This window comes from Pseudorca crassidens, chromosome X, assembly GCF_039906515.1.
Source record: "Pseudorca crassidens isolate mPseCra1 chromosome X, mPseCra1.hap1, whole genome shotgun sequence".
NCBI lineage: Eukaryota > Metazoa > Chordata > Mammalia > Artiodactyla > Delphinidae > Pseudorca > Pseudorca crassidens.
Window position 1 is genome coordinate 19069344 of NC_090317.1, and position 21898 is coordinate 19091241.

Sequence of the window (21898 nt, forward strand, 5' to 3'; positions counted from 1 at the left end):
GCTTTCGTTGTTTAAGATTCCCAAGAGAGACAAGAGATAAGAAATGATCACTGCTACATTTCTCTGCCAGGATCTAAGCATGACATTTAGAGTCAGAGGATCTTGCCTGGAGCCATGGTTCTACCACTTAAGGCTTTGTAACTTCAGATAAGTAATTTAGCTTCCTTGAGCTTCATTTCCTTCATTGGTCTTTTTGGGTTATCACCCATGGTTTAGAGTATTTTTTAGAGCTCCAAAGATCAATGAAATAAAAACACTTGCAAGCTGCGAATACCATACAAGTACAAATGTACTAAGAAACGGTAACTTTTCATGTTCTACATTAGAGGACTATAAATCATGAAAAACAAACTCGTATTCCTATTACTCAAGTCTAAAGTAGTGAAGATAAAGTTGTATTGTCCCCCAAACAAAGTTGATCTTTAAAATGGACCCCCCTCCCCGTCTTTTATACAGAGATGAGCGGCACGGCAGGACGGAACATCTCTCCACTGTCACACCAGCTCTTTTTAGTTGTTGCACCTAGCTTCTTCTGTGCCAGCACCAAAAATAGTTCCAGTTTGAAGGAAGACATGCAGATATGCGCTGGCTAGAACTGTTTTGAGGAGCTGGCCAGGGTCCCATCAGAGGTTACAGGTCAATTTTAAAAATGAAGAAAATTCCTTCTCCCATTCCCCCTGTCTTACATAAAATGCAGGGCCAGAGTTCAATTCCTGTTTGTATTTTTTCATTTGTAAAAGTTTAAAATTCAAATTTATTATTTGTTTCTATACTGATAGACCTCTGTAGAGAAATCTTTCTCCAGACCCTCACTCACCGTTTATGTTCTGAGGAAAAAACCCATTATATATATATTTCTTTTTCATTATTTTTCTTTCAAATGTGTTCAGGCAGCCCATGTAATTTAGTTATAGGATTAAATTTGAATATATCTTTAAATCTAAACTTACAAACTCACAGAACATACTCTTTTATTAGAGTACTTTCTATAATACAAGCGTGGAAATGAATTTACTCTTGAAATTCAACTTCAGAACACTACTTAGAAGAATGTGTGTCTAAGAAGAATCTAAGAAAGAAAAGATTGGGGTAGCCAATTCCATCACTTATGAAGCTTTTGTTGTTGTTGTTGTCATGTCTCTTTAGACTTAAAAAATAGCTTTATTGATATATAATTCACATATTATCCAATTCACTCATTTAAAGTATACAGTTTAGTGAATGGGCTTTGGTATATTCAAAACATTGTGCAACCATCACCACTGTCTAATTCCAGAATATTTTCGTCACCCCCAAAGGAGACCCCATACACATTCAGCAGTTGCTCCACTTTCTCCCCTTCCCCAGGCCCTCACAACCACTAATTTGCTTTCTGACTCTATGGATTCACTTATTCTGGATATTTAATATAAATGGAACCATACAATATGTGGCCGCTGTGACTGGCTTCTTCCACTTAGCATCATTTTTGGGGGGTTCATTCGTGTTGTGGCATGTGTCAGTACTTTATTCCTTTTTATGGTAGAGTAATATTTCATTGTGTTGACGTATCACATTTTGTGTATCCACTCATCCGCTGATGGACACTTGGGTTGTTTCTACCTTTTGGCGATTGTGAATAGTGCTGCTATGAACATGAGTGTACACATATGTCTTCGAGATCCTGCTTTCAATTTTTTTGGGTATATACCTAGGCATGGAACTGCTAGGTCATATTGTAACTGCTTAACATTTTGAGGAACTGTTATACTGCTGCAGCAGCTGCACTATTTTACATTCCCACCAGCAATGTACGATAGTTTCAATTTCTCCAATTTTTCTTTTTTTTTTTTCTTATTTTTTGCGGTATGCGGGCCTCTCACTGTTGTGGCCTCTCCCGTTGCGGAGCACAGGCTCTGGACGTGCAGGCTCAGCGGCCATGGCTCACGGGCCCAGCCGCTCCGCGGCATGTGGGATCTTCCCGGACCGGGGCACGAACCCGTGTCCCCTGCGTTGGCAGGCGGACTGTCAACCACTGCACCACCAGGGAAACCCCTCCAGTTTTTCTTTTTTATTGTAGCTATCCTAATGGGTGTGAAGTGGTATCACATTGTGATTTTCATTTGCATTTCCCCCATCTGGCTGTTTAAAATAGATATCTATTTTAAATATTTTTAGAGGTCATTCACCTGGCAACCTTAACCCTCTAGAACATGGTCCTGAATGGAACATATTGCAAAAGGGTTTCCAAACCAGTAAGAGTAGTCACAGACCTTCTGCATGAAAGCCCTGCACTTTGCCCACAGGCCCCTCATACAGTGAGTAACTAACTCTTATTCAACCTCATGATTAGCTATTATGTATTCCAGAAAGGAGCTGGACAATCCACCATGGCAGATATTGTGGCAGGAAGGGAAGTGACAGTAGAAGTGACAATTAACAATCTGCCACTGAAAGAGAACTATAATACTTCCCAGGGCATTTTATGACCCCAAGTCTTCAACCAGAGCCCAAATTATGTTCAGTATTTTTTAAGAAGGCAAAGCTACATATAATACATTTTAGAAATATTTCCATGAAGAATGACTTAGAGAAACACGTTTTGCTCTTAAATGGATAAGCCTGCATGAATTTTCTATATACTTAATTTCCTAATGGTATCTGAAAAATTAGGTGATATTGAGTTTCATCTTGAATGCGGAAAGAATAAAGCAAAAATCCAGATTCTGTAAAATTATTGAAGAAACTGTTTTAAAAAGTAAATGAAATGTTTTCAAGAACTTTAATTCTACTTTTTTGATGAAGTTAACAATTAGTTGATTTGTCTGATACTCAGAGCTTACTTTTGCTTTAGAAAATCCCTGTTATTTTGGTATGTGTTCATGGCATAATGCCAATAAATTAACATTTAATCTATCTTCTCAGCTGAGTTCCTAGAAATTGTTGCTGGTCGACACTGGTTTAAAGTACAAACCCTAAAGCTGCACAGTATTTAATGTATGACCAGTGTATGAACAGTGCTTTCGGTCTCACTTATTTGTCCATGCTGAAACCTCCTTCTGAGTTGTTCCAATATCCCTTCATAAAGACTAAGAACTAATAGAGCATACACAGAAAAAAAAATCCAGCATCTTTTCAAAGGATTTCTTTCTTGATCTGAAGCACATTTTACATTTCACAGTCTCTCCCCTACCTCATTTGCAGTGGGTCTCCAGCTAGTTATGTCATATCTGTTTTGTGTGATCATCAACAATTACATTTCAAATACACAGTTACCTCTTGGAGCATCTTAAATTTTCCTAGCAATTTCTGTTTTCTGGATTTTGAGAGCAGATCATCAAGCCTTCGATCAGATCATAGTAAAGCCAGTTTAATGGCAGGTCTTTGGTAGCCTCTAAAACCTGAAGACACACAGGTGGATCATGACTACATAAAGCGCTGACATGTCAGGCTCTGGCTCTTTCTGTGCAGTGGACCCCTGAATGAATTTCTGCCCCCAAACAGACCAAAATGAAATAATCTTTTTTTTCTTTTTAATTGGGTTGTTGCCCAGTCTTGTATTTCAACAGTAAATCGAAGTGGTTGCTTCCTTTTACTATGTACAGTTCTACACTGGGAAATGCCCTTTTTATTGACAATGGCTGACTGTCTCCTACGTTGCACTGTCAGTATCTAGATGCTTCCTGTTTTAAAGAGGATATATTACTACTTTTCCAAATCTAGAGTTTAAAACGGAAGCAATGTGTTATATTAGCTAATTTTATTTTATTTTATTTTATTTTTTGCAGGTTTCTGGAAAGTGCCTTTTCTGAAAACTGCTGATTGGATTCCACTTTCGAGCTGCCTCTTTATAAACCCCTCTCCCTACCACCATCACTGCCACCTCTCCTCGCCCCGCCCCCACAAAAAAACCCTGGTGTGCTTGTAGTTCATTCTCAGCAACTCGTTCATTCTTTTTTTCTTTGATTCTCAATTTTCATAGTCATTTTTCCTCCTCCCGATTTTGCAGCAAAAACAAAAAAAAAATTGCAGTTGTAACATCCTATTAATCTTTAAAGCCAAGAGATAGGTAAAAAAACTTTTCTCCCCTTGACTTGAGACCATTCCACACATTGACAGGCAGCCAGCAGCATATGCTTTTTGCGAGAATAATTGAAAATATCAACTGGAGAGCACAGAATCCTTTTGAAACTCTGCCAGTTATTTGAAGTAACTTCAGCAGAGGAAAAAAATAAAGCACTCAATATCTTAACCTTGACGGCTGCCTTCTTAGGAGTTGGTCTCTAATTTGATTTTTAGTTATTCTGATACGATTTTTATTTTATAGTGGGCTTTTTGTTTGACTAGACCACCAAATTTGACTTAAATGAAAACTTAAGTGCTAACAAAGAAACCTTTCACCAAAGCAACCAGTTATCTCTTCACATTTAGCTTGAATTTATTTTTAACCTTTCAACAACAGCAGTAATAGTGTTGTAGAGAGGGTGCACTTGATTTTAACTTTGCTTTCAATATGACGGCTGTCAATGTTGCCCTGGTTCGTGATACCAAGTGGCTGACTTTGGAAGTCTGTAGAGAATTTCAGAGAGGAACCTGCTCTCGAGCTGATGCAGATTGCAAGTTTGCCCATCCGCCAAGAGTTTGCCATGTGGAAAATGGTCGTGTGATGGCTTGTTTTGATTCTTTAAAGGTGAGTCTCATCTAAATGCACATCATTTTTAATTGAAACTTGTTGATTTCTCTGGGTTTTTTTTGAAATATGTTGTGCCTTGAAATTAGTCAAGTTAATGATACCATGAAAGCAGTAAGTTTGTTTGTTTTTTAAGACAGGATGTAGACTTTGTAGAACTAAGCCAGACTAAAGCTCACCAATCAAAGCTCACTGACCGAGATAGATAGACTTAAATAAAAAAAAATTCAAGAATTTTTGTAGGAGTGAGAAGTTGTAGCCTTGCTGTACTTTACGTCTGTGTATATTATTTAGATTTTAATACAGTGGTCATAGTCCTCAACATAGAGAAGTCCTTCACTGAAATATAGCTTATTATCTATATTATCAAAATATACTTGGCAGGGACCAATCAGAGGATAAATAAAGTCAGACAGAGAAAGTATAAGGTGAAAATCTCACCATCCAGGAGGAAAATGATGGTATTTTGAATTTTCTTAGTTAAAGGATATTTTGAACCTTTAACTTAAACATATTTGCTACAAAACTAGGTTCATGTAATTTTCTTCCTGAGCAACTGATTGACCAATTTCATATTTGTGAGCACATTTTATAAGGAAAGGTCTATTGCCAAGGTGATCAAACCTGAATATTATGTACATGAGTATAAACAAAATATGAGGACAGGTGAGATATTATGTAGAATAGAACATATATGATTGCAGAATGAAAAATGCACTGATTTTCATGTTTTATCCATGGTTATTCTTAAATTAAGCATAAACGTACAAATTAAAGCATAAGAGTAAAAAATGATAATAGATTCCTGGTTGAATTAGTAAGATTTGCTGTGATTCATTTTAGATTTTTTTTCAAAATATGTTAAAATAGATATGGGGGGGGAAATGAATTAACCTTAATAACCATTTCAATTTCTTTTTTTTTTAACATCTTTATTGGAGTATAATTGCTTTACAGTGGTGTGTTAGTTTCTGCTTTACAACAAAATGAATCAGTTATATATATACATATGTTCCCATATCTCTTCCCTCTTGCATCTCCCTCCCTCCTAGCCTCCCTATCCCACCCCTCCAGGCGGTCACAAAGCACCGAGCTTATCTCCCTGTGCGGCTGCTTCCCACTAGCTATCTACCTTACGTTTGGTAGTGTATATATGTCCATGCCTCTCTCGCTCACTTTGTCACAGCTTACCCTTCCCCCTCCCCATATCCTCAAGTCCATTCTCTAGTAGGTCTGTGTCTTTATTCCTGTCTTACCCCTAGGTTCTACATGACATTTTTTTTCTTAAATTCCATATATATGTGTTAGAATACAGTATTTGTCTTTCTCTTTCTGACTTACTTCACTCTGTATGACAGACTCTAGGTCCATCCACCTCATTACAAATAGCTCAATTTCGTTTCTTTTATGGCTGAGTAATATTCCGTTGTATATATGTGCCACATCTTCTTTATCCATTCATCCGATGATGGGCACTTAGATTGTTTCCATCTCCAGGCTATTGTAAATAGAGCTGCAATGAACATTTTGGTACATGACTCTTTTTGAATTATGTTTTTCTCAGGGTATATGCCCAGTAGTGGGATTGCTGGGTCATATGATAGTTCTATTTGTAGTTTTTTAAGGAACCTCATACTGTTCTCCACAGTGGCTGTATCAATTTACATTCCCACCAACAGTGCAAGAGGGTTCCCTTTTCTCCACACCCTCTCCAGCATTTATTGTTTCTAGATTTTTTGATGATGGCCATTCTGACCGGTGTGAGATGATATCTCATTGTAGTCTTGATTTGCATTTCTCTAATGATTAGTGATGTTGAGAATTCTTTCATGTGTTTGTTGGCAGTCTGTATATCTTTTTTGGAGAAATGTCTATTTAGGTCTTCTGCCCAGTTTTGGATTGGGTTGTTTGTTTTTTTGTTATTAACCTCCATGAGCTGCTTATAAATTTTGGAGATTAATCCTTTGTCAGTTGCTTCATTTGCAAATATTTTCTCCCATTCTGAGGGTTGTCTCTTCATCTTGTTTACGGTTTCCTTTGCTGTGCAACAGCTTTGAAGTTTCATTAGGTCCAATTTGTTTATTTTTGTTTTTATTTCCATTTCTCTAGGAGGTGGGTCAAAAAGGATCTTGCTGTGATTTATGTCTTAGAGTGTTCTGCCTATGTTTTCCTCTAAGAGTTTGATAGTTTCTGGCCTTACATTTAGGTCTTTAATCCATTTTGAGTTTATTTTTGCGTATGGTGTTAGGGAGTGATCTAATCTCATATTTTACATGTACCTGTCCAGTTTTCCCAGCACCACTTATTGAAGAGGCTGTCCTTTCTCCACTGTACATTCCTGCCTCCTTTATCAAAGGTAAGGTGACCATATGTGCGTGGGTTTATCTCTGGGCTTTCTATCCTGTTCCATTGATCTATCTTTCTGTTTCTGCACCAGTACCATACTGTCCTGATTACTGTAGCTTTGTAGTATAGTCTGAAGTCAGGGAGCCTGATTCCTCCAGCTCCGTTTTTCATTCTCAGGATTGCTTTGGCTATTCGGGGTCTTTTGTGTTTCCATACAAATTGTGAAATTTTTTGTTCTAGTTCTGTTAAAAGTGCCAGTGGTAGTTTGATAGGGATTGCATTGAATCTGTAGATTGCTTTGGGTAGTAGAGTCATTTTCACAATGTTGATTCTTCCAATCCAAGAACATGGTATATCTCTCCATCTATTTGTATCATCTTTAATTTCTTTCATCAGTGTCTTATAATTTTCTGCATACAGGTCTTTTGTCTCCTTAGGTAGGTTTATTCCTGGATATTTTTTTCTTTTTGTTGCAATGGTAAATGGGAGTGTTTTCTTGATTTCACTTTCAGATTTTTCATCATTAGTGTATAGGAATGCCAGAAATTTCTGGGCATTAATTTTGTATCCTGCTACTTTACCAAATTCATTGATTAGCTCTAGTAGTTTTTTGGTAGCATCTTTAGGATTCTCTATGTATAGTGTCATGTCATTTGCAAACAGTGACAGCTTTACTTCTTCTTTTCCAATTTGGATTCCTTTTATTTCCTTTTCTTCTCTGATTGATGTGGCTAAAACTTCCAAAACTATGTTGAATAAGAGGGGTGAGAGTGGGCAACCTTGTCTTGTTCCTGATCTTAGTGGAAATGCTTTCAGTTTTTCACCATTGAGGACAATGTTGGCTGTGGGTTTGTCATATATGGCCTTTATTATGTTGAGGAAAGTTCCCTCTATGCCTGCTTTCTGGAGGGTTTTTATCATAAATGGGTGTTGAATTTTGTCAAAAGCTTTTTCTGCATCTATTGAGATGATCGTATGGTTTTTCTCCTTCAGTTTGTTGATATGGTGTATCACGTTGATTGATTTGTGTATATTGAAGAATCCTTGCATTCCTGGAATAAACCCCACTTGATCATGGTGTATGATCCGTTTAATGTGCTGTTGGATTCTGTTTGCTAGTATTTTGTTGAGGATTTTTGCATCTATGTTCATCAGTGATATTGGCCTGTAGTTTTCTTTCTTTGTGACATCCTTGTCTGGTTTTGGTATCAGGGTGATGGTGGCCTCATAGAATGAGTTTGGGAGTGTTCCTCCTTCTGCTATATTGTAGAAGAGTTTGAGAAGGATAGGTGATAGCTCTTCTCTAAATGTTTGAGAGAATTCGCCTGTGAAGCCATCTGGTCCTGGGCTTTTGTTTGTTGGAAGATTTTTAATCACAGTTTCAATTTCAGTGCTTGTGATTGGTCTGTTCATATTTTCTATTTCTTCCTGATTCAGTCTTGGCAGGTTGTGCATTTCTAAGAATTTGTCCATTTCTTCCAGGTTGTCCATTTTATTGGCATAGAGTTGCTTGTAGTAATCTCTCATAATCTTTTGTATTTCTGCAGTGTCACTTGTTACTTCTCCTTTTTCATTTCTAATTGTATTGATTTGAGTCTTTTCCCTTTTTTCCTTGATGAGTCTGGCAAATGGTTTATCTATTTTGTTTCTCTTCTCAAAGAACCAGCTTTTAGTTTTATTGATCTTTGCTACTGTTTCCTTCATTTCTTTTCCATTTATTTCTGATCTGATTTTTATGATTTCTTTCCTTCTGCTAACTTTGGGGGTTTTTTTGTTCTTTCTCTAATTGTTTTAGGTGCAAGGTTAGGTTGTTTATTCAAGATGTTTCCTGTTTCTTAAGGTGGGCTTGTATTGCTATAAACTTCCCTTTTAGAACTGCTTTTGCTCATCCCATAGATTTTGGGTCGTCGTGTCTCCATTGTCATTTGTTTCTAGGAATTTTTTTATTTCCTCTTTGATTTCTTCAGTGATCACTTCGTTATTAAGTAGTGTATTGTTTAGCCTCCATGTGTTTGTATTTTTTACAGGTCTTTTCCTGTAATTGATGTCTAGTCTCATAGCATTGCGGTCGGAAAAGATACTTGATACAATTTCAGTTTTCTTAAATTTACCAAGGCTTGATTTGTGACCCAAGATATGATCTATCCTGGAGAATGTTCCATGAGCACTTGAGAAAAATGTGTATTCTGTTGTTTTTGGATGGAATGTCCTATGAATATCAGTTAAGTCCATCTTGTTTAATGTATCATTTAAAGCTTGTGTTTCCTTATTTATTTTCATTTTGGATGATCTGTCCATTGGTGAAAGTGGGGTGTTGAAGGCCCCTACTATGAATGTGTTTCTGTCAATTTCCCCTTTTATGGCTGTTAGTATTTGCCCGATGTATTGAGGTGCTCCTATGTTGGGTGCATAAATATTTACAATTGTTATATCTTCTTCTTGGATCGATCCCTTGATCATTATGTAGTGTCCTTCTTTGTCTCTTCTAATAGTCTTTATTTTAAAGTCTATTTTGTCTGATGTGAGAATTGCTACTCCAGCTTTCTTTTGGTTTCCATTTGCATGGAATATCTTTTTCCATCCCCTCACTTTGTGTCTCTAGGTCTGAAGTGGGTCTCTTGTAGACTGCAAATATATGGGTCTTGTTTTTGTATCCATTCAGCCAATCTGTGTCTTTTGGTGGGAGCATTTAGTCCATCTACATTTAAGGTAATTATCGATATGTATGTTCCTATTCCCATTTTCTTAATTGTTTTGGGTTCATTATTGTAGGTCTTTTCCTTCTCTTGTGTTTCTTGCCTAGAGAAGTTCCTTTAGCAGTTGTTGTAGAGCTGGTTTGGTGGTGCTGAACTCTCTCAGCTTTTGCTTGTCTGTAAAGGTTTTAATTTCTCCATCAAATCTGAATGAGATCCATGCTGGATAGAGTAATCTTGGTTGCAGGTTTTTCTCCTTCATTACTTTAAATATGTCCTGCCACTCCCTTCTGGCTTGCAGAGTTTCTGCTGAAAGATCAGCTGTTATCCTTATGGGGATTCCCTTGTGTGTTATTTGTTGTTTTTCCCTTGCTGCTTTTAATATGTTTTCTTTGTATTTAATTTTTGACAGTTTGATTAATATGTGTCTTGGCGTATTTCTCCTTGGATTTATCCTGTAAGGGACTCTCTGTGCTTCCTAGACTTGATTAACTATTTCTTTCCCATATTACGGAAGTTTTCAACTATAATCTCTTCAAATATTTTCTCAGTCCCTTTCTTTTTCTCTTCTTCTTCTGGAACCCCTATAATTCGAATGTTGGTGCCTTTAATGTTGTCCCAGAGGTCTCTGCGACTGTCCTCAGTTCTTTTCATTCTTTTTTCTTTATTCTGCTCTGCAGTAGTTATTTCTACTATTTTATTTTCCAGGTCACTTATCCGTTCTTCTGCCTCAGTTATTCTGCTCTTGATCCCATCTAGAGTATTTTTAATTTCATTTATTGTGCTGTTCATTGTTGCTTGTTTCATCTTTAGTTCTTCTAGGTCCTTGTTAAATGTTTCTTGCATTTTGTCTATTCTGTTTTCAAGATTTTGGATCATCTTTACTATCATTATTCTGAATTCTTTTTCAGGTGGACTGCCTATTTCCTCTTCATTTGTTAGGTCTGATGGGTTTTTATCTTGCTCCTTCATCTACTGTGTGTTTTTCTGTCTTCTCATTTTGCTTATCTTACTGTGTTTGGGGTATCCTTTTTGCAGGCTGTAGGTTCGTAGTTCCCGTTGTTTTTTGGTGTCTGTCCCCAGTGGCTAAGGTTGGTTCAGTGGGTTGTGTAGGCTTCCTGGTGGAGGGGACTAGTGCCTGTGTTCTGGTGGATGACGCATGATCTTGTCTGTCTGGTGGGCAGGTCCACGTCTGTTGCTGTGTTTTGGGGTGCCTGTGGACTTATTATGATTTTAGGCAGCCTCTCTGCTAATGGGTGGGGTTGTGTTCCTGTCTTGCTAGTTGTTTGGCATAGGATGTCCAACACTGTAGCTTGCTGGTCGTTGAGTGAAGCTGAGTGCTGGTGTTGAGATGGAGATCTCTGGGAGATTTTTGCCGTTTGATATTATGTGGAGCTGGGAGGTCTCTTGTGGACCAGTGTCCTGAAGTTGGCTCTCCCGCCTCAGAGGCACAGCACTGACTCCTGGCTGCAGCACTAAGATTCTTTCATCCACATGGCTCAGAATAAAAGGGAGAAAAAGTAGAAAGAAAGAATTAGTAGAAGTAGAAAGAAAGAAAGAAAGGAGGGAGGGAGGGAGGGAGGAAGGAAGGAAAAAAGAAAGAAGATAAGGTAAAATAAAGTATGATAAACTATAATAAAGTTATTAAAATAAAAAAATAATTATTAAGAGAAAAACAAACAAACAAAAAAACGGATGGATAGAACCCTAGGACAAATGGTGGAAGCAAAGCTATACAGACAAAATCTCACACAGAAGCATATACATACACACTCACAGAAAGAGGAAAAGGGGAAAAAATCATAAATCTAGCTCTCAAAGTTCACCTTCTCAATTTGGGATGATTCGTTGTCTAAAGGAGGGAAGGAAGGAAAGAAAGAACGAATATAAAGTAAAATAAAGTTATTAAAATAAAAGGTAATTATCAAGAAAAAAATTTTTAAAAAAACCGGATGAATAGAACCCTCGGACAAATGGTGGAAGCAAAGCTATACAGACAAAATCTCACACAGAAGCATACACATACACACTCACAAAAAGAGGAAAAGGGGGAAAAGTCATAAATCTTGCTTTCAAAGTTCACCTCCTCAATTTGGGATGATTTGTTGTCTATTCATGTATTCCACAGATGAAGGGCACATCACGTTGATTGTGGAGAGTTAATCCGCTGCTCCTGAGGCTGCTGGGAGAGATTTCCCTTTCTCTTCTTTCTTCTCACAGCTCCCAGGGGCTCAGCTTTGGATTTGGCCCCGCCTCTGCGTGTAGGTCGCTGGAGGGTGTCTGTTCTTCGCTCGGACAGGACGGGGTTAAAGGAGCCGCTGATTCGGGGGCTCTGGCTCACTCAGGCCGGGGGGAGGGAGGGGTACGGAGTGCGGGGCGAGCCTGCGGCGGCAGAGGCCAGCGTGATGTTGTACCAGCCTGAGGCGCGCCGTGTGTTCTCCCGGGGAAGTTGTCCCTGGGTCCCGGGACCCTGGCAGTGGCGGGCTGCACAGGCTCCCGGGAGGGGAGGTGTGGATGGTGACCTGTGCTCGCACACAGGCTTCTTGGTGGCGGCAGCAGCAGCCTTAGCGTCCCATGCCCGTCTCTGGGGTCCGCGCTTTTAGCCGTGGCTCACACCCGTCTCTGGAGCTCCTTTAAGCGGCGCTCTTAATCCCCTCGCCTCGCGCACCAGGAAACGAAGTGGGAAGAAAAAGTCTCTTGCCTCTTCGGCAGGTCCAGACTTTTTCCCGGACTCCCTCCCGGCTAGGCATGGTGCACTAACCCCCTTCAGGCTGTGTTCAAGCCGCCAGCCCCAGTCCTCTCCCGGTGCTCCGACCAAAGCCCAAGCCTCAGCTCCCGGCCCCGCCCGCCCCGGCGGGTGAGCAGACAAGCATCTCGGGCTGGTGAGTGCCGGTTGGCACCGATCCTCTGTGCGGGAATCTCTCTGCTTTGCCCTCTGCACCCCTGTTACTGTGCTCTCCTCCGCGGCTCCAAAGCTTTCCCCCTTCGTCACCCGCAGTCTCCGCCTGCGAAGGGGCCTCCTGGTGTGTGGAAACCTTTCCTCCTTCACAGCTCCCTCCCACTGGTGCAGGTCCCTTCCCTATCCTTTTGTCTCTGTTTATTATTTTTTCTGTTGCCCTACCCAGGTACGTGGGGAGTTTCTTGCCTTTTGGCAGGTCTGAGGTCTTCTGCCAGTGCTCAGTAGGTGTTCTGTAGGAGTTGTTCCACGTGTAGATGTATTTCTGGTGTATCTGTGGGGAAGAAGGTGATCTCCGCGTCTTACTCTTCCACCATCTTGCCCAACCAAGCCTCAATTTCTTGATATTGTTTTATCCTCATCATGACCAATTTTACCTCATTCACATTTTTATTTATGGCTGCTTTGGCTAATAGAGATGTATTCCTTCCTGTGATCATTTATTCAGAAAACATGTTATCGTGATATCCTACTTAAGTAGTTACTTTTGCTTATTTCATGGTTGCTAGTTTTTGTTGCAGACCATTCCAGTTCAAGAATGGGAACTAGTTATAAAGATAATGGCAATTCCTAACATTGAAAATGTCTGAATTGCTCTTTTTTGTAGCAGATATTATAACTAAAGGGCTTATTCTGTTTTCTTTATTTCATTTTCATTCAGGTTTCATCTACAATTATTTTATGTATTATTTAAATCTTCTGTGTATTACTTAAATCAAGGACTGTGCAGTGCCTTAAATGGAAAAGAGCACTGGACTAGTTTAAGGGGGAAAAAAGGAGATGTCTTTTAGCCAGTTCATATAGAGTGTCCAGCACTGCACTAGTCACTTTACAGATCTTGTTTCAGGAGTCCCGGCCCCACTACTGTTTTTGACTTTAGCTACTTAATCTGACAGAGCTTGAGTTGCTTTATCTGTAATGCATGGGTAATTCTTCTCTACCTTACTTCCATGAATATTGTGGAGATTCCAATGAGATAACATAAATGAAAAGCCATGTATCACTATAAAAGTGAATTAAGGACTTCCCTGGCAGTCCAGTGGTTAGGAATCGGCGCTTTGACTCCATGGCCCCGGGTTTAGTCCCTGGTTGGGGAAGATCCTGCAAGCCGCATAACATGCCCCCCCCAAAAAAAAGTGAATTAAATGAAAAGTTATCTTCTTACTATTAACTAAGATGCTTATTTTAGGAGTTCTTCAAAACAGTTCTATTTAGTTAGGGTTTTATTATCTAAAACTACACATTAATGTTTCAAATGGACATGCCCACATCCAGTTGCCATGAGTGTGATGTTAGTTCTTCAAGCTAAGTATCACTGTTTTTATGGCTTACTCTTAGATATAGAGTTCCTTGCAGGCTTTGTAAATTCTGTCTTTTCAGGTGTCTGGCGGAAAGAGATGTGTGATATTACTAATCATTGATATACTTCAGATCAGTTCTCCCATTTAAAGGCAAAAGAATGCCATAATGGAAACATTTTGAAAAAGTAATATGGAACATGATTGTTAACAAAATGCATACTGCACTACCACTTTAAAGCTTGGAAAATGTTTAATTCAGAGACTAAATAGATAATGGCCAATGAATAGTAATAAGCCACTTAATTATTTAAATACACTGTCTACTCAGTATATCCAGTGTTTTTAAAATAATTTTTCGTATGTTAAAATCTTGATGACCAGTCGCACAAGATAAAGATGATTTACATAATCCTTACATCCTCAAATTTTAATGAAAATCTTAGTATTTGAAACATACAGTACCTTTCAAACAATTAATTAGTCATTTAGATAGCACATGCATCACAGTTCCACGTCTGCATAAAAGCTTTGTAGTTCTCTTATATTATTCCTTATCCATGATAAGCATGAAAACTATACCAAGTTGACAATAGTTGACCTACGTGGGTTGTACTACTATCATATCTATAATACACAAATAACAAAATAACATACCTCGATGGTTATTGCAGCATTTGCTACCCACTTTGAGTTTCTGTGCTTGAAACACTTTTGAGATGTATCTGTGCACTGTTTCTTCTTCCATGAGTGGTTAAATAACAAGCAATCACTTGATGAGTTTTGGGCAGCTGCTTTTGTTTTTGTTGTTTTTATAAGGATTCCATTAGCGCTAGGTACTCTACCAGATGGTGATGGTTCTTTGCCTTCGTAATAGGCACAATAGTTAACAATATCCTATACTCACCTTATAATGAGGGAATGTTATGAAAATAAGGAGGGCAAGCTTGATGGCTAATTGTGCATTGTGCTGAAGTGCTGTGCCCATCACTCCATGAATGTTGAGTGTTCAGGGATGAAGTTTGCACCATCTTCAGATAGAGATCTAGATAGCACAGCCCATAGATTAATTTCCAGCTACGTAAAAGAGTCTTGTGTCATGTTGATATGCAGCTGTTTTTTGACTCAATTGCCTAGTCGGCTTGGCACAATTTATTTCAGAATTTCTCTCCAAAGTATTGCTTCACCCATTCTGTGCCAATTTCTTGATATTACAGTTTGCAATTGATCTAGGTTGGTATTTTTAGCGACTGTCCCTTGACTTTAACAAAAGATCATTCCTGAAAATACTGAAAATACTAGAATCTGTGATTGTTTTCGTAGCCAATATTGTCTTCATGTATTCTGCTTCAGCAATTTCATGTGTCTTAAACCTTCTTCTCCATACTTGAAGCACTGTGATACCTGCCACTTGTTATCTAGGGACGATATATATGCTGTCATTATTTAATTATGAAAGATCAACACCCATCACATCTGCCCACTGCACTCACCACCTTGGGTAGTTTTGTGACAAAAATCTCCTGGCAAGGGCCTTAGCAGCAGGCATGGTCAGAGGACTGGGTGAGGAAAACACAAAACAGCCCCATACTATGTCTTCAAACATCACATATGATCGCAAGCATAATAATATTTTGGCAAGTGAAACTGGTTTTATAGACGTATGGGTGTGAATCTATCCTTGTAGGTCAATTTGTCCTGAGTTACCAGTATATTCTGTACTAGTATCACTAGTCACAGCAGTTTTCACCAGTTTAAAATTTGATTATTTTTTAGTGAATATTTACCTCATCCCTGCTTGCTAAGGGAAAACTTACTGGGAGCAGAAGACTCCTAGCAACATAATCCCAAGGGTTGCTGAATTATGCAAGATTTAGAATCATTTATGAGCTTGATCAGAGGGGTCTGCCTGTATTATAAAGATACATAGACAGCACCTGTCATCCTGAGACTCAAGGAAAATAACATTTTACTTAAGGATCTCTATCTTCTATTATTGACCTTAAAAAGGATGTATCTTTGACCGGTAAAAGTCAATGCTATTTTGGACATTTCAAAAATCTCTTTTGAAAGAAAAATGGAATTACAGTCAGTACCCAATGAAATACATATTGATAGCTCAGCCTCACTTGTTAAACTTTTTATTTTGAAATAATTTTAGGCTTACAGAAAAGTTGCAAAAATAGTACAAGGAGTTCCTGCATACCCTTCACCCAGCTTCCTGTAATGTCAACAACTTACATACCATACATAGCACAGTTATCAAAACCAGGAAATAACTCTAGTTCAATACCATTAAGTAAACTAGAGACCTTATTTGAATTTCACCAATTTTCCCTCTAATGTCCTTTCTCTGCTCCAGGACCCCACATTGCATTTACTTGTCATGTTTATTTAGTCTCCTCCAATCTGTGACAGTTCCTCAGCCTTTCCTTGTCTTTCATGACCCTGACACTTTGGATGAGTACTGGTCAGTTATTTTGTAGAATGCCTCTCAGTTTGGGTTTGTCAAATGCATTCTCATGATTTGACTGAGGTCATGCATTTTTGGCAAGAAAACCATAGAAATGATGTGCGTCATATTCGAGGGTACTTGATGTTGATGTATCTTCTCTCTCATGTTAACCTTAATCACCTGATAAAGATGGTGTCTGCTGGGTTTCTGTGCTGTAAAGTTTTCCTCTTGTGAAAATCGATAAATATCTTCTTCATTTATTCAACATCTCCTCAACATACCATTGATGGTAAGGATCATCCCAATATCCAAGCTGTCAAAATGTGGAAGTGTCCATCTTAGAAGTGATGGGTAACACACTTCTCTACTAACTGTCAGTCAAGAAAGGGAGGGAGGAGAAAATGGACCAAGAGATGAGGAAAGACTGAGAAACTGTCACAGATTGGAGGAGACTAAATAAACATGACAAGTAAATGCAATATGGGATCCTGGATTGGATACTGGAGCAGAGAAAGGACATTAGGGGAAAAATTGGTGAAATTCAAATAAGGTCTCTAGTTTATTTAATGGTATTGTAGTAAAGATAATTTCCTGGTTTTTATAACTGTGCTATGTATGGTATGTAAGTTATAGACATTACAGAATCTGAGTTAAGGGTCTCCAGGGGCGTTCTGTACTATTTTTGTAATTTCTCTGTAAGTCTAAAATTATTTCAAAGTTAAATGTTTTAAAAAGAACTTTCTTAGTCTTGCACATGCATCTCCTGTCTTTTGATGCTCAGAAATACAGTGGAGTATTATTGTTTCTTTTTTAAAATCTTTTTAATTTATTTATTTATTTATTTAATTTTGGGCTGCATTGGGTCTTTGTTGCTGTGTGCGGACTTTCCCTAGTTGCGGCGAGCGGGGGCTACTCTTGGTTGCGATGCGTGGTCTTCTCATTGCTGTGGCTTCTCTTGTTGCGGAGCACGGGCTTCAGTAGTTGTGGCTCACGGGCTCTAGAGCGCAAGCTAAGTAGTTGTGGCGCACGGGCTTATTTGCTTCACAGCATATGGGATCTTCCCAGACCAGGGCTTGAACCTGTGTCCCCTGCATTGGCAGGTGGATTCTTAACCACTGTGCCACCAGGAAAGTCCTAATGTTTCTTTTACTTTCTTCTCTTTTTTAAACTTTGGGTGTGGTAATGAGAAAACTCTGAAATGCATGGAGTGGCTGGTCTTGGGACTAACCTCAACTAACTAGATGGGTTGGATAATTTAAATAGTTAAGAAAGCACTCATACCCATAACAGCGCTTCACAAACCTAGCAAATCAAAAACTTTGAATGTAGAACATTCATTTCAGATTGTCACCATTTACAGATAGGAAACTGGAGATCCAGTGAGGGAGAGTCCCTTGTCCAACGTCACATAAGCAGTTATCAAAAGATCCTGAGAACTCCAGTGTTCTTCCAATCATTTCAGTCTTTTTTCCTGTGGTGAAGAAGGAGATGGAGAAAACATCATTTGGGCTTATTGTGTTTTGTTTGTTTTTGATCTTTGCAGCATTCGTTTAATTCTAAGAGAAGAAACATACTGCTCAAAAATATGGAACGCGTCACGAATTTTCGTGTCATCCGTGTGCGGGAGCCATGCTAGTCTTCTCTGTATCTTTCCAATTTTAGAATATGTGCTGTCGAAGCAAGCACTGGGCTATTGTTTTACTAAACCAAAAGCATCCAGTGCTTATCACGTCAGACTGTCCCACATGACATTGGGATGCCCTGTTTTCAACGTTTTGTGTTTCTCCTTCACTTTCTGTTATTTCAAAAGGGGCAAAAAGTCAACTTTCCCTTTCCTAATCTCTCCCTCATTTATTGTTTCATGACACTGTGTTTAGATGAAGACTTTAATTAAAGTTTCATATTTAGTTCTCTGACAGTCATTTGGGCTATTAATTTTGAAAAGAAGGAGGAAGAGAGGCAGGGTGTTTTTATTTTTAGACCATGTTATCTAACTTAGTGATACTAAGCTTTGTTTAATCACCAAGAGTCAGAACACTGAGCTGTCTCTACTCCCTCGTCCATCCTTTTCTTCACACCCTGCATTGCTGAGTTAGCTAGCCAGAGTCGGGGATTGTAACGGGCTGTGGATCACGTATATCTTCACTGCATGAAACTCTTTGATGTCTGATGCTGTTATAGATATACTCATTAGTACAAAGTCCTGGCCAGCTAGGGAGGTACCTGTCACAGATTAACTGAAAATGTTGCACTAGCAGCTCAGCCTTGTTATGGGTCAAATACAGTTTTGTAAAAGAATTTGGAATCTAATCCAATGAATTTAAAACGTTGTTTTATGGAAGCATAGCTCAAGATCATTTCTCTCTCCCCCTTGCAGCCAAGGTTGCAATTGGCTACCTGGTAAGAAAGGACTTGTGATATGGCCAGGGATGTATTCTTCAACCAAAATTTGGTACCATTAAGATGGACCCTTTGTCACAGGAACCCCATTTAGTACAAGAGATCTGAATATCTGAAGTTTGAGAACTGTCTACTATATGTCAACTCTTTTGTGTGGAAGAAGCTCTTTACATGTTATGGAAATAGATGTCTGATCTTACTTGACCATATAATAATTCTCTCATGTCACATAGCTATATGAAGTCATTATAAATATTGTTTTTTTCTTTACTTCACGTTTTTGTGAAACGTGGATACAAGGTACTTCTGTGCATCTGGAAATAGCAATTAGTTCTTCTAGGAACATGACTTTATTCATAGAACATCATTTACTCACTGCTGTTTTTGCCCTTACAGATTAGGTTTCTGATTGTAAAGTCCCCAGGTTTGCCTTGTTTTCCTCTGTCTCAGCTGGCCGCTTGATTGTTGACCTACAGGGGTATATATTCCAGAGGAATTTTAGCCATCTGGCCATCTGTTCTTTCCTCATTATCTCTAAATAATCTTTTCATTTTTTTTCTGTATTTCCTCCACTGTGTAATCAGTCTTTGGTTTCTTAAATTTATGTGTGTTTTTTTTTTTTTTTTTTGTGGTACGCGGGCCCCTCAATGTTGTGGCCTCTCCCGTTGCGGAGCACAGGTTCCGGACGCGCAGGCTCAGCGGCCATGGCTCACGGGCCCAGCCGCTCCACGGCATGTGGGATCCTCCCAGACGGGGGCACAAACCCGTGTCCCCTGCATTGGCAGGCGGACTCTCAACCACTGCGCCACCAGGGAAGCCCCAAATTTATGGTTTTTGTTGCTGTTGCTGTCTAATCCAGATTTGCAACCCTGCTTAGGTTTTCAATGTTTTTATTTCTGTGCCTTCAGTTCTCACCACAAAGTCAAGTTTTACTGCTCGACATAATGAGAAGTTTAACTCATGCTTTTTCCTGTCTTTCTTGATACTGTTTTCTTAAAAGTCAGTGAATGATTCCATTTGGTCTACGACCTTTTGTTTTGTAAATCATCTCCACTATTTGGACTTAACCATGTTGTCTAGAGTTGGAGTAAATTATTTTTCCAATATTATTCCTGATGAGCTTGTATAATATGGCTTAGTGTCATGTCAAACTCTGTTACTTACAGAAGTAGATGTGACAAAACGATCCATCGGTTTTTGCGGCTGTTGCTTGGTCATAGGCATGTCAATGTATGCTTTCAATTGGACTGTTTTTTCTATTGTAAATGGACATATTTTTTGTTGTTGTTGAAACTCAGATTTTTATTTACCCACTGGGAATTTGTAGAAAAGAGATTAGCCTTTTGCTCCTACACATGTTCTTGTGGGTAGACAGTGAAGGCAGTTTCCACACTGAAAACCATCCAACAGCTTGAAAACATAGAGTCACAGTGATATAACTGTGTTAAATATGGCAAATTTCCTGAACTAAGTAAGAGATATCCTATGTGTCAGCCATGATTTGCCAGCTAACTAGATAGTACTAAGGTTCTAATTTCTGTCTCTAGGATGCAGAAATGCAAACAGAAAACCTTTTTCTCTGTGACTTTAAACTCTTTTTTTTAACATCTTTATTGGAGTATAATTGCTTTACAATGGTGTGTTAGTTTCTGCTTTACAACAAAGTGAATCAGTTATATATATACATATGTTCCCATATCTCTTCCCTCTTGCGTCTCCCTCCCTCCCACCCTCCTATCCCACCCCTCCAGGCGGTCACGTGCTTTGTGACTTTAAACTCTTAACCCATCTTTTACATGTGTCTAGGTACATTGAGTAGGCAGCATTATAGTATCAATCATCTCTTATTCCATTCCAAATACATTTTGGAGACTGTATTTTTAAGATGACATTGTTTTAAGATCACATTGTCATATTGCCTTAAAATTGTTCATCCTATTTATGAAAAAATAGTAACCCTGAAGTAACCGTTTGAGAACGTTGAATATATTTAAGAACTCTGTGTGGTTTTAAAATGTTTGCTAAATACTTATCCCAGAAGTTGTTTTTCTGTTGTTAATGTTTATATTTATCACATACTTTATTCAACAAACTTAAATTTTTTCCAACTTGTATAAAAACATAATCTCTAGAGGTGTTTTGTTTGTTTGTTTGTTTTGCCATTTCCTGGTTATTTCGCTTTTTCTATTAGCCGGAAAAGCATTCTATATAGAAACAAATTCAATCTTAACTTACTTCCAAGTAACTGAAAAAAAATTTTTTAATTGTCCATTTTTATTCTGCTAGTACCCCACTAGAGGAAGGATTTTTTCCAGCTTTAGTGAGATTTAATTGACATATAACATTGTGTAAGTTTACGGTGTACAACATGATGATTTGATACAAGTATATATTGGGAAATGATGACCACCTCACATAGTTACTCTTTTTGTGGTAAGAACAGTTTAAGACTTACTGTCTTAAGCAACTGTCAAGTATATAATACAGTTTTGTTCACTATAGTCAACGATGCTGTATCTTAGATTACCATAACATATTCACCTTATAACTGGAAGTTTGTACCCTTTGACCACATCTCTCCATTTTCCCCACCCCCAGTCCCTGGTAACCTCCATTCTACTCTGTTTCTATGAGTTTAGCTTTTTTAGATTCCTCATATCAGTGAAATTGTACAGTATTTGTCTTTCTGTGTCTGGCCTTCAAGGTACATGCATATTGCCAAAAAAGGCAGGATTTCCTTCTTTCTCATGGCTGAATAATATTCCATTGTATGTATTTTGGAATATTGTCTTATTTTTCATAGAGGCCTTAGAGGTAGTCTTGATAAATGCCTCTTTCTTGGGTGAACAACAGATGTAACCATGGAAATGCTTGATGTGAAACATGGTATCAGCAAGTGGCATAAACATAGAAAATGCTGACTTGTAATAACAGCTCTAACCAAGGCTCCTTGTGTGGCCTTGAGGAAGTCATGAGAATCCTACCTACCTCTGTTTCTCTTCATACAAGAGCAAGCAGCAGTACTCAATTTGCAGGACTATTGCTTGTGGTTTACTACATGGATTTTATAAATGTCAGGGG

At 38.5% G+C, this 21898-nt stretch overlaps 1 protein-coding gene and 1 non-coding gene across 2 annotated transcripts in view; one reads left to right on the top strand and one right to left on the bottom strand.

The window, feature by feature from the left end:
- The window catches only part of MBNL3 (muscleblind like splicing regulator 3), a 120162-nt gene that overhangs the window by 52535 nt on the left and 45729 nt on the right, over positions 1-21898 (top strand). The window contains exon 2 of the mRNA XM_067722871.1: positions 3768-4669. Coding sequence (XP_067578972.1) covers positions 4493-4669 — 177 coding nt within the window. The 5' untranslated portion in view covers positions 3768-4492. The remainder of the gene's footprint in view (positions 1-3767; positions 4670-21898) is intronic.
- LOC137217728 (U6 spliceosomal RNA) lies at positions 17997-18103 on the bottom strand. The gene has a single exon (XR_010940230.1). It is a non-coding gene; the product is annotated as a U6 spliceosomal RNA (small nuclear RNA).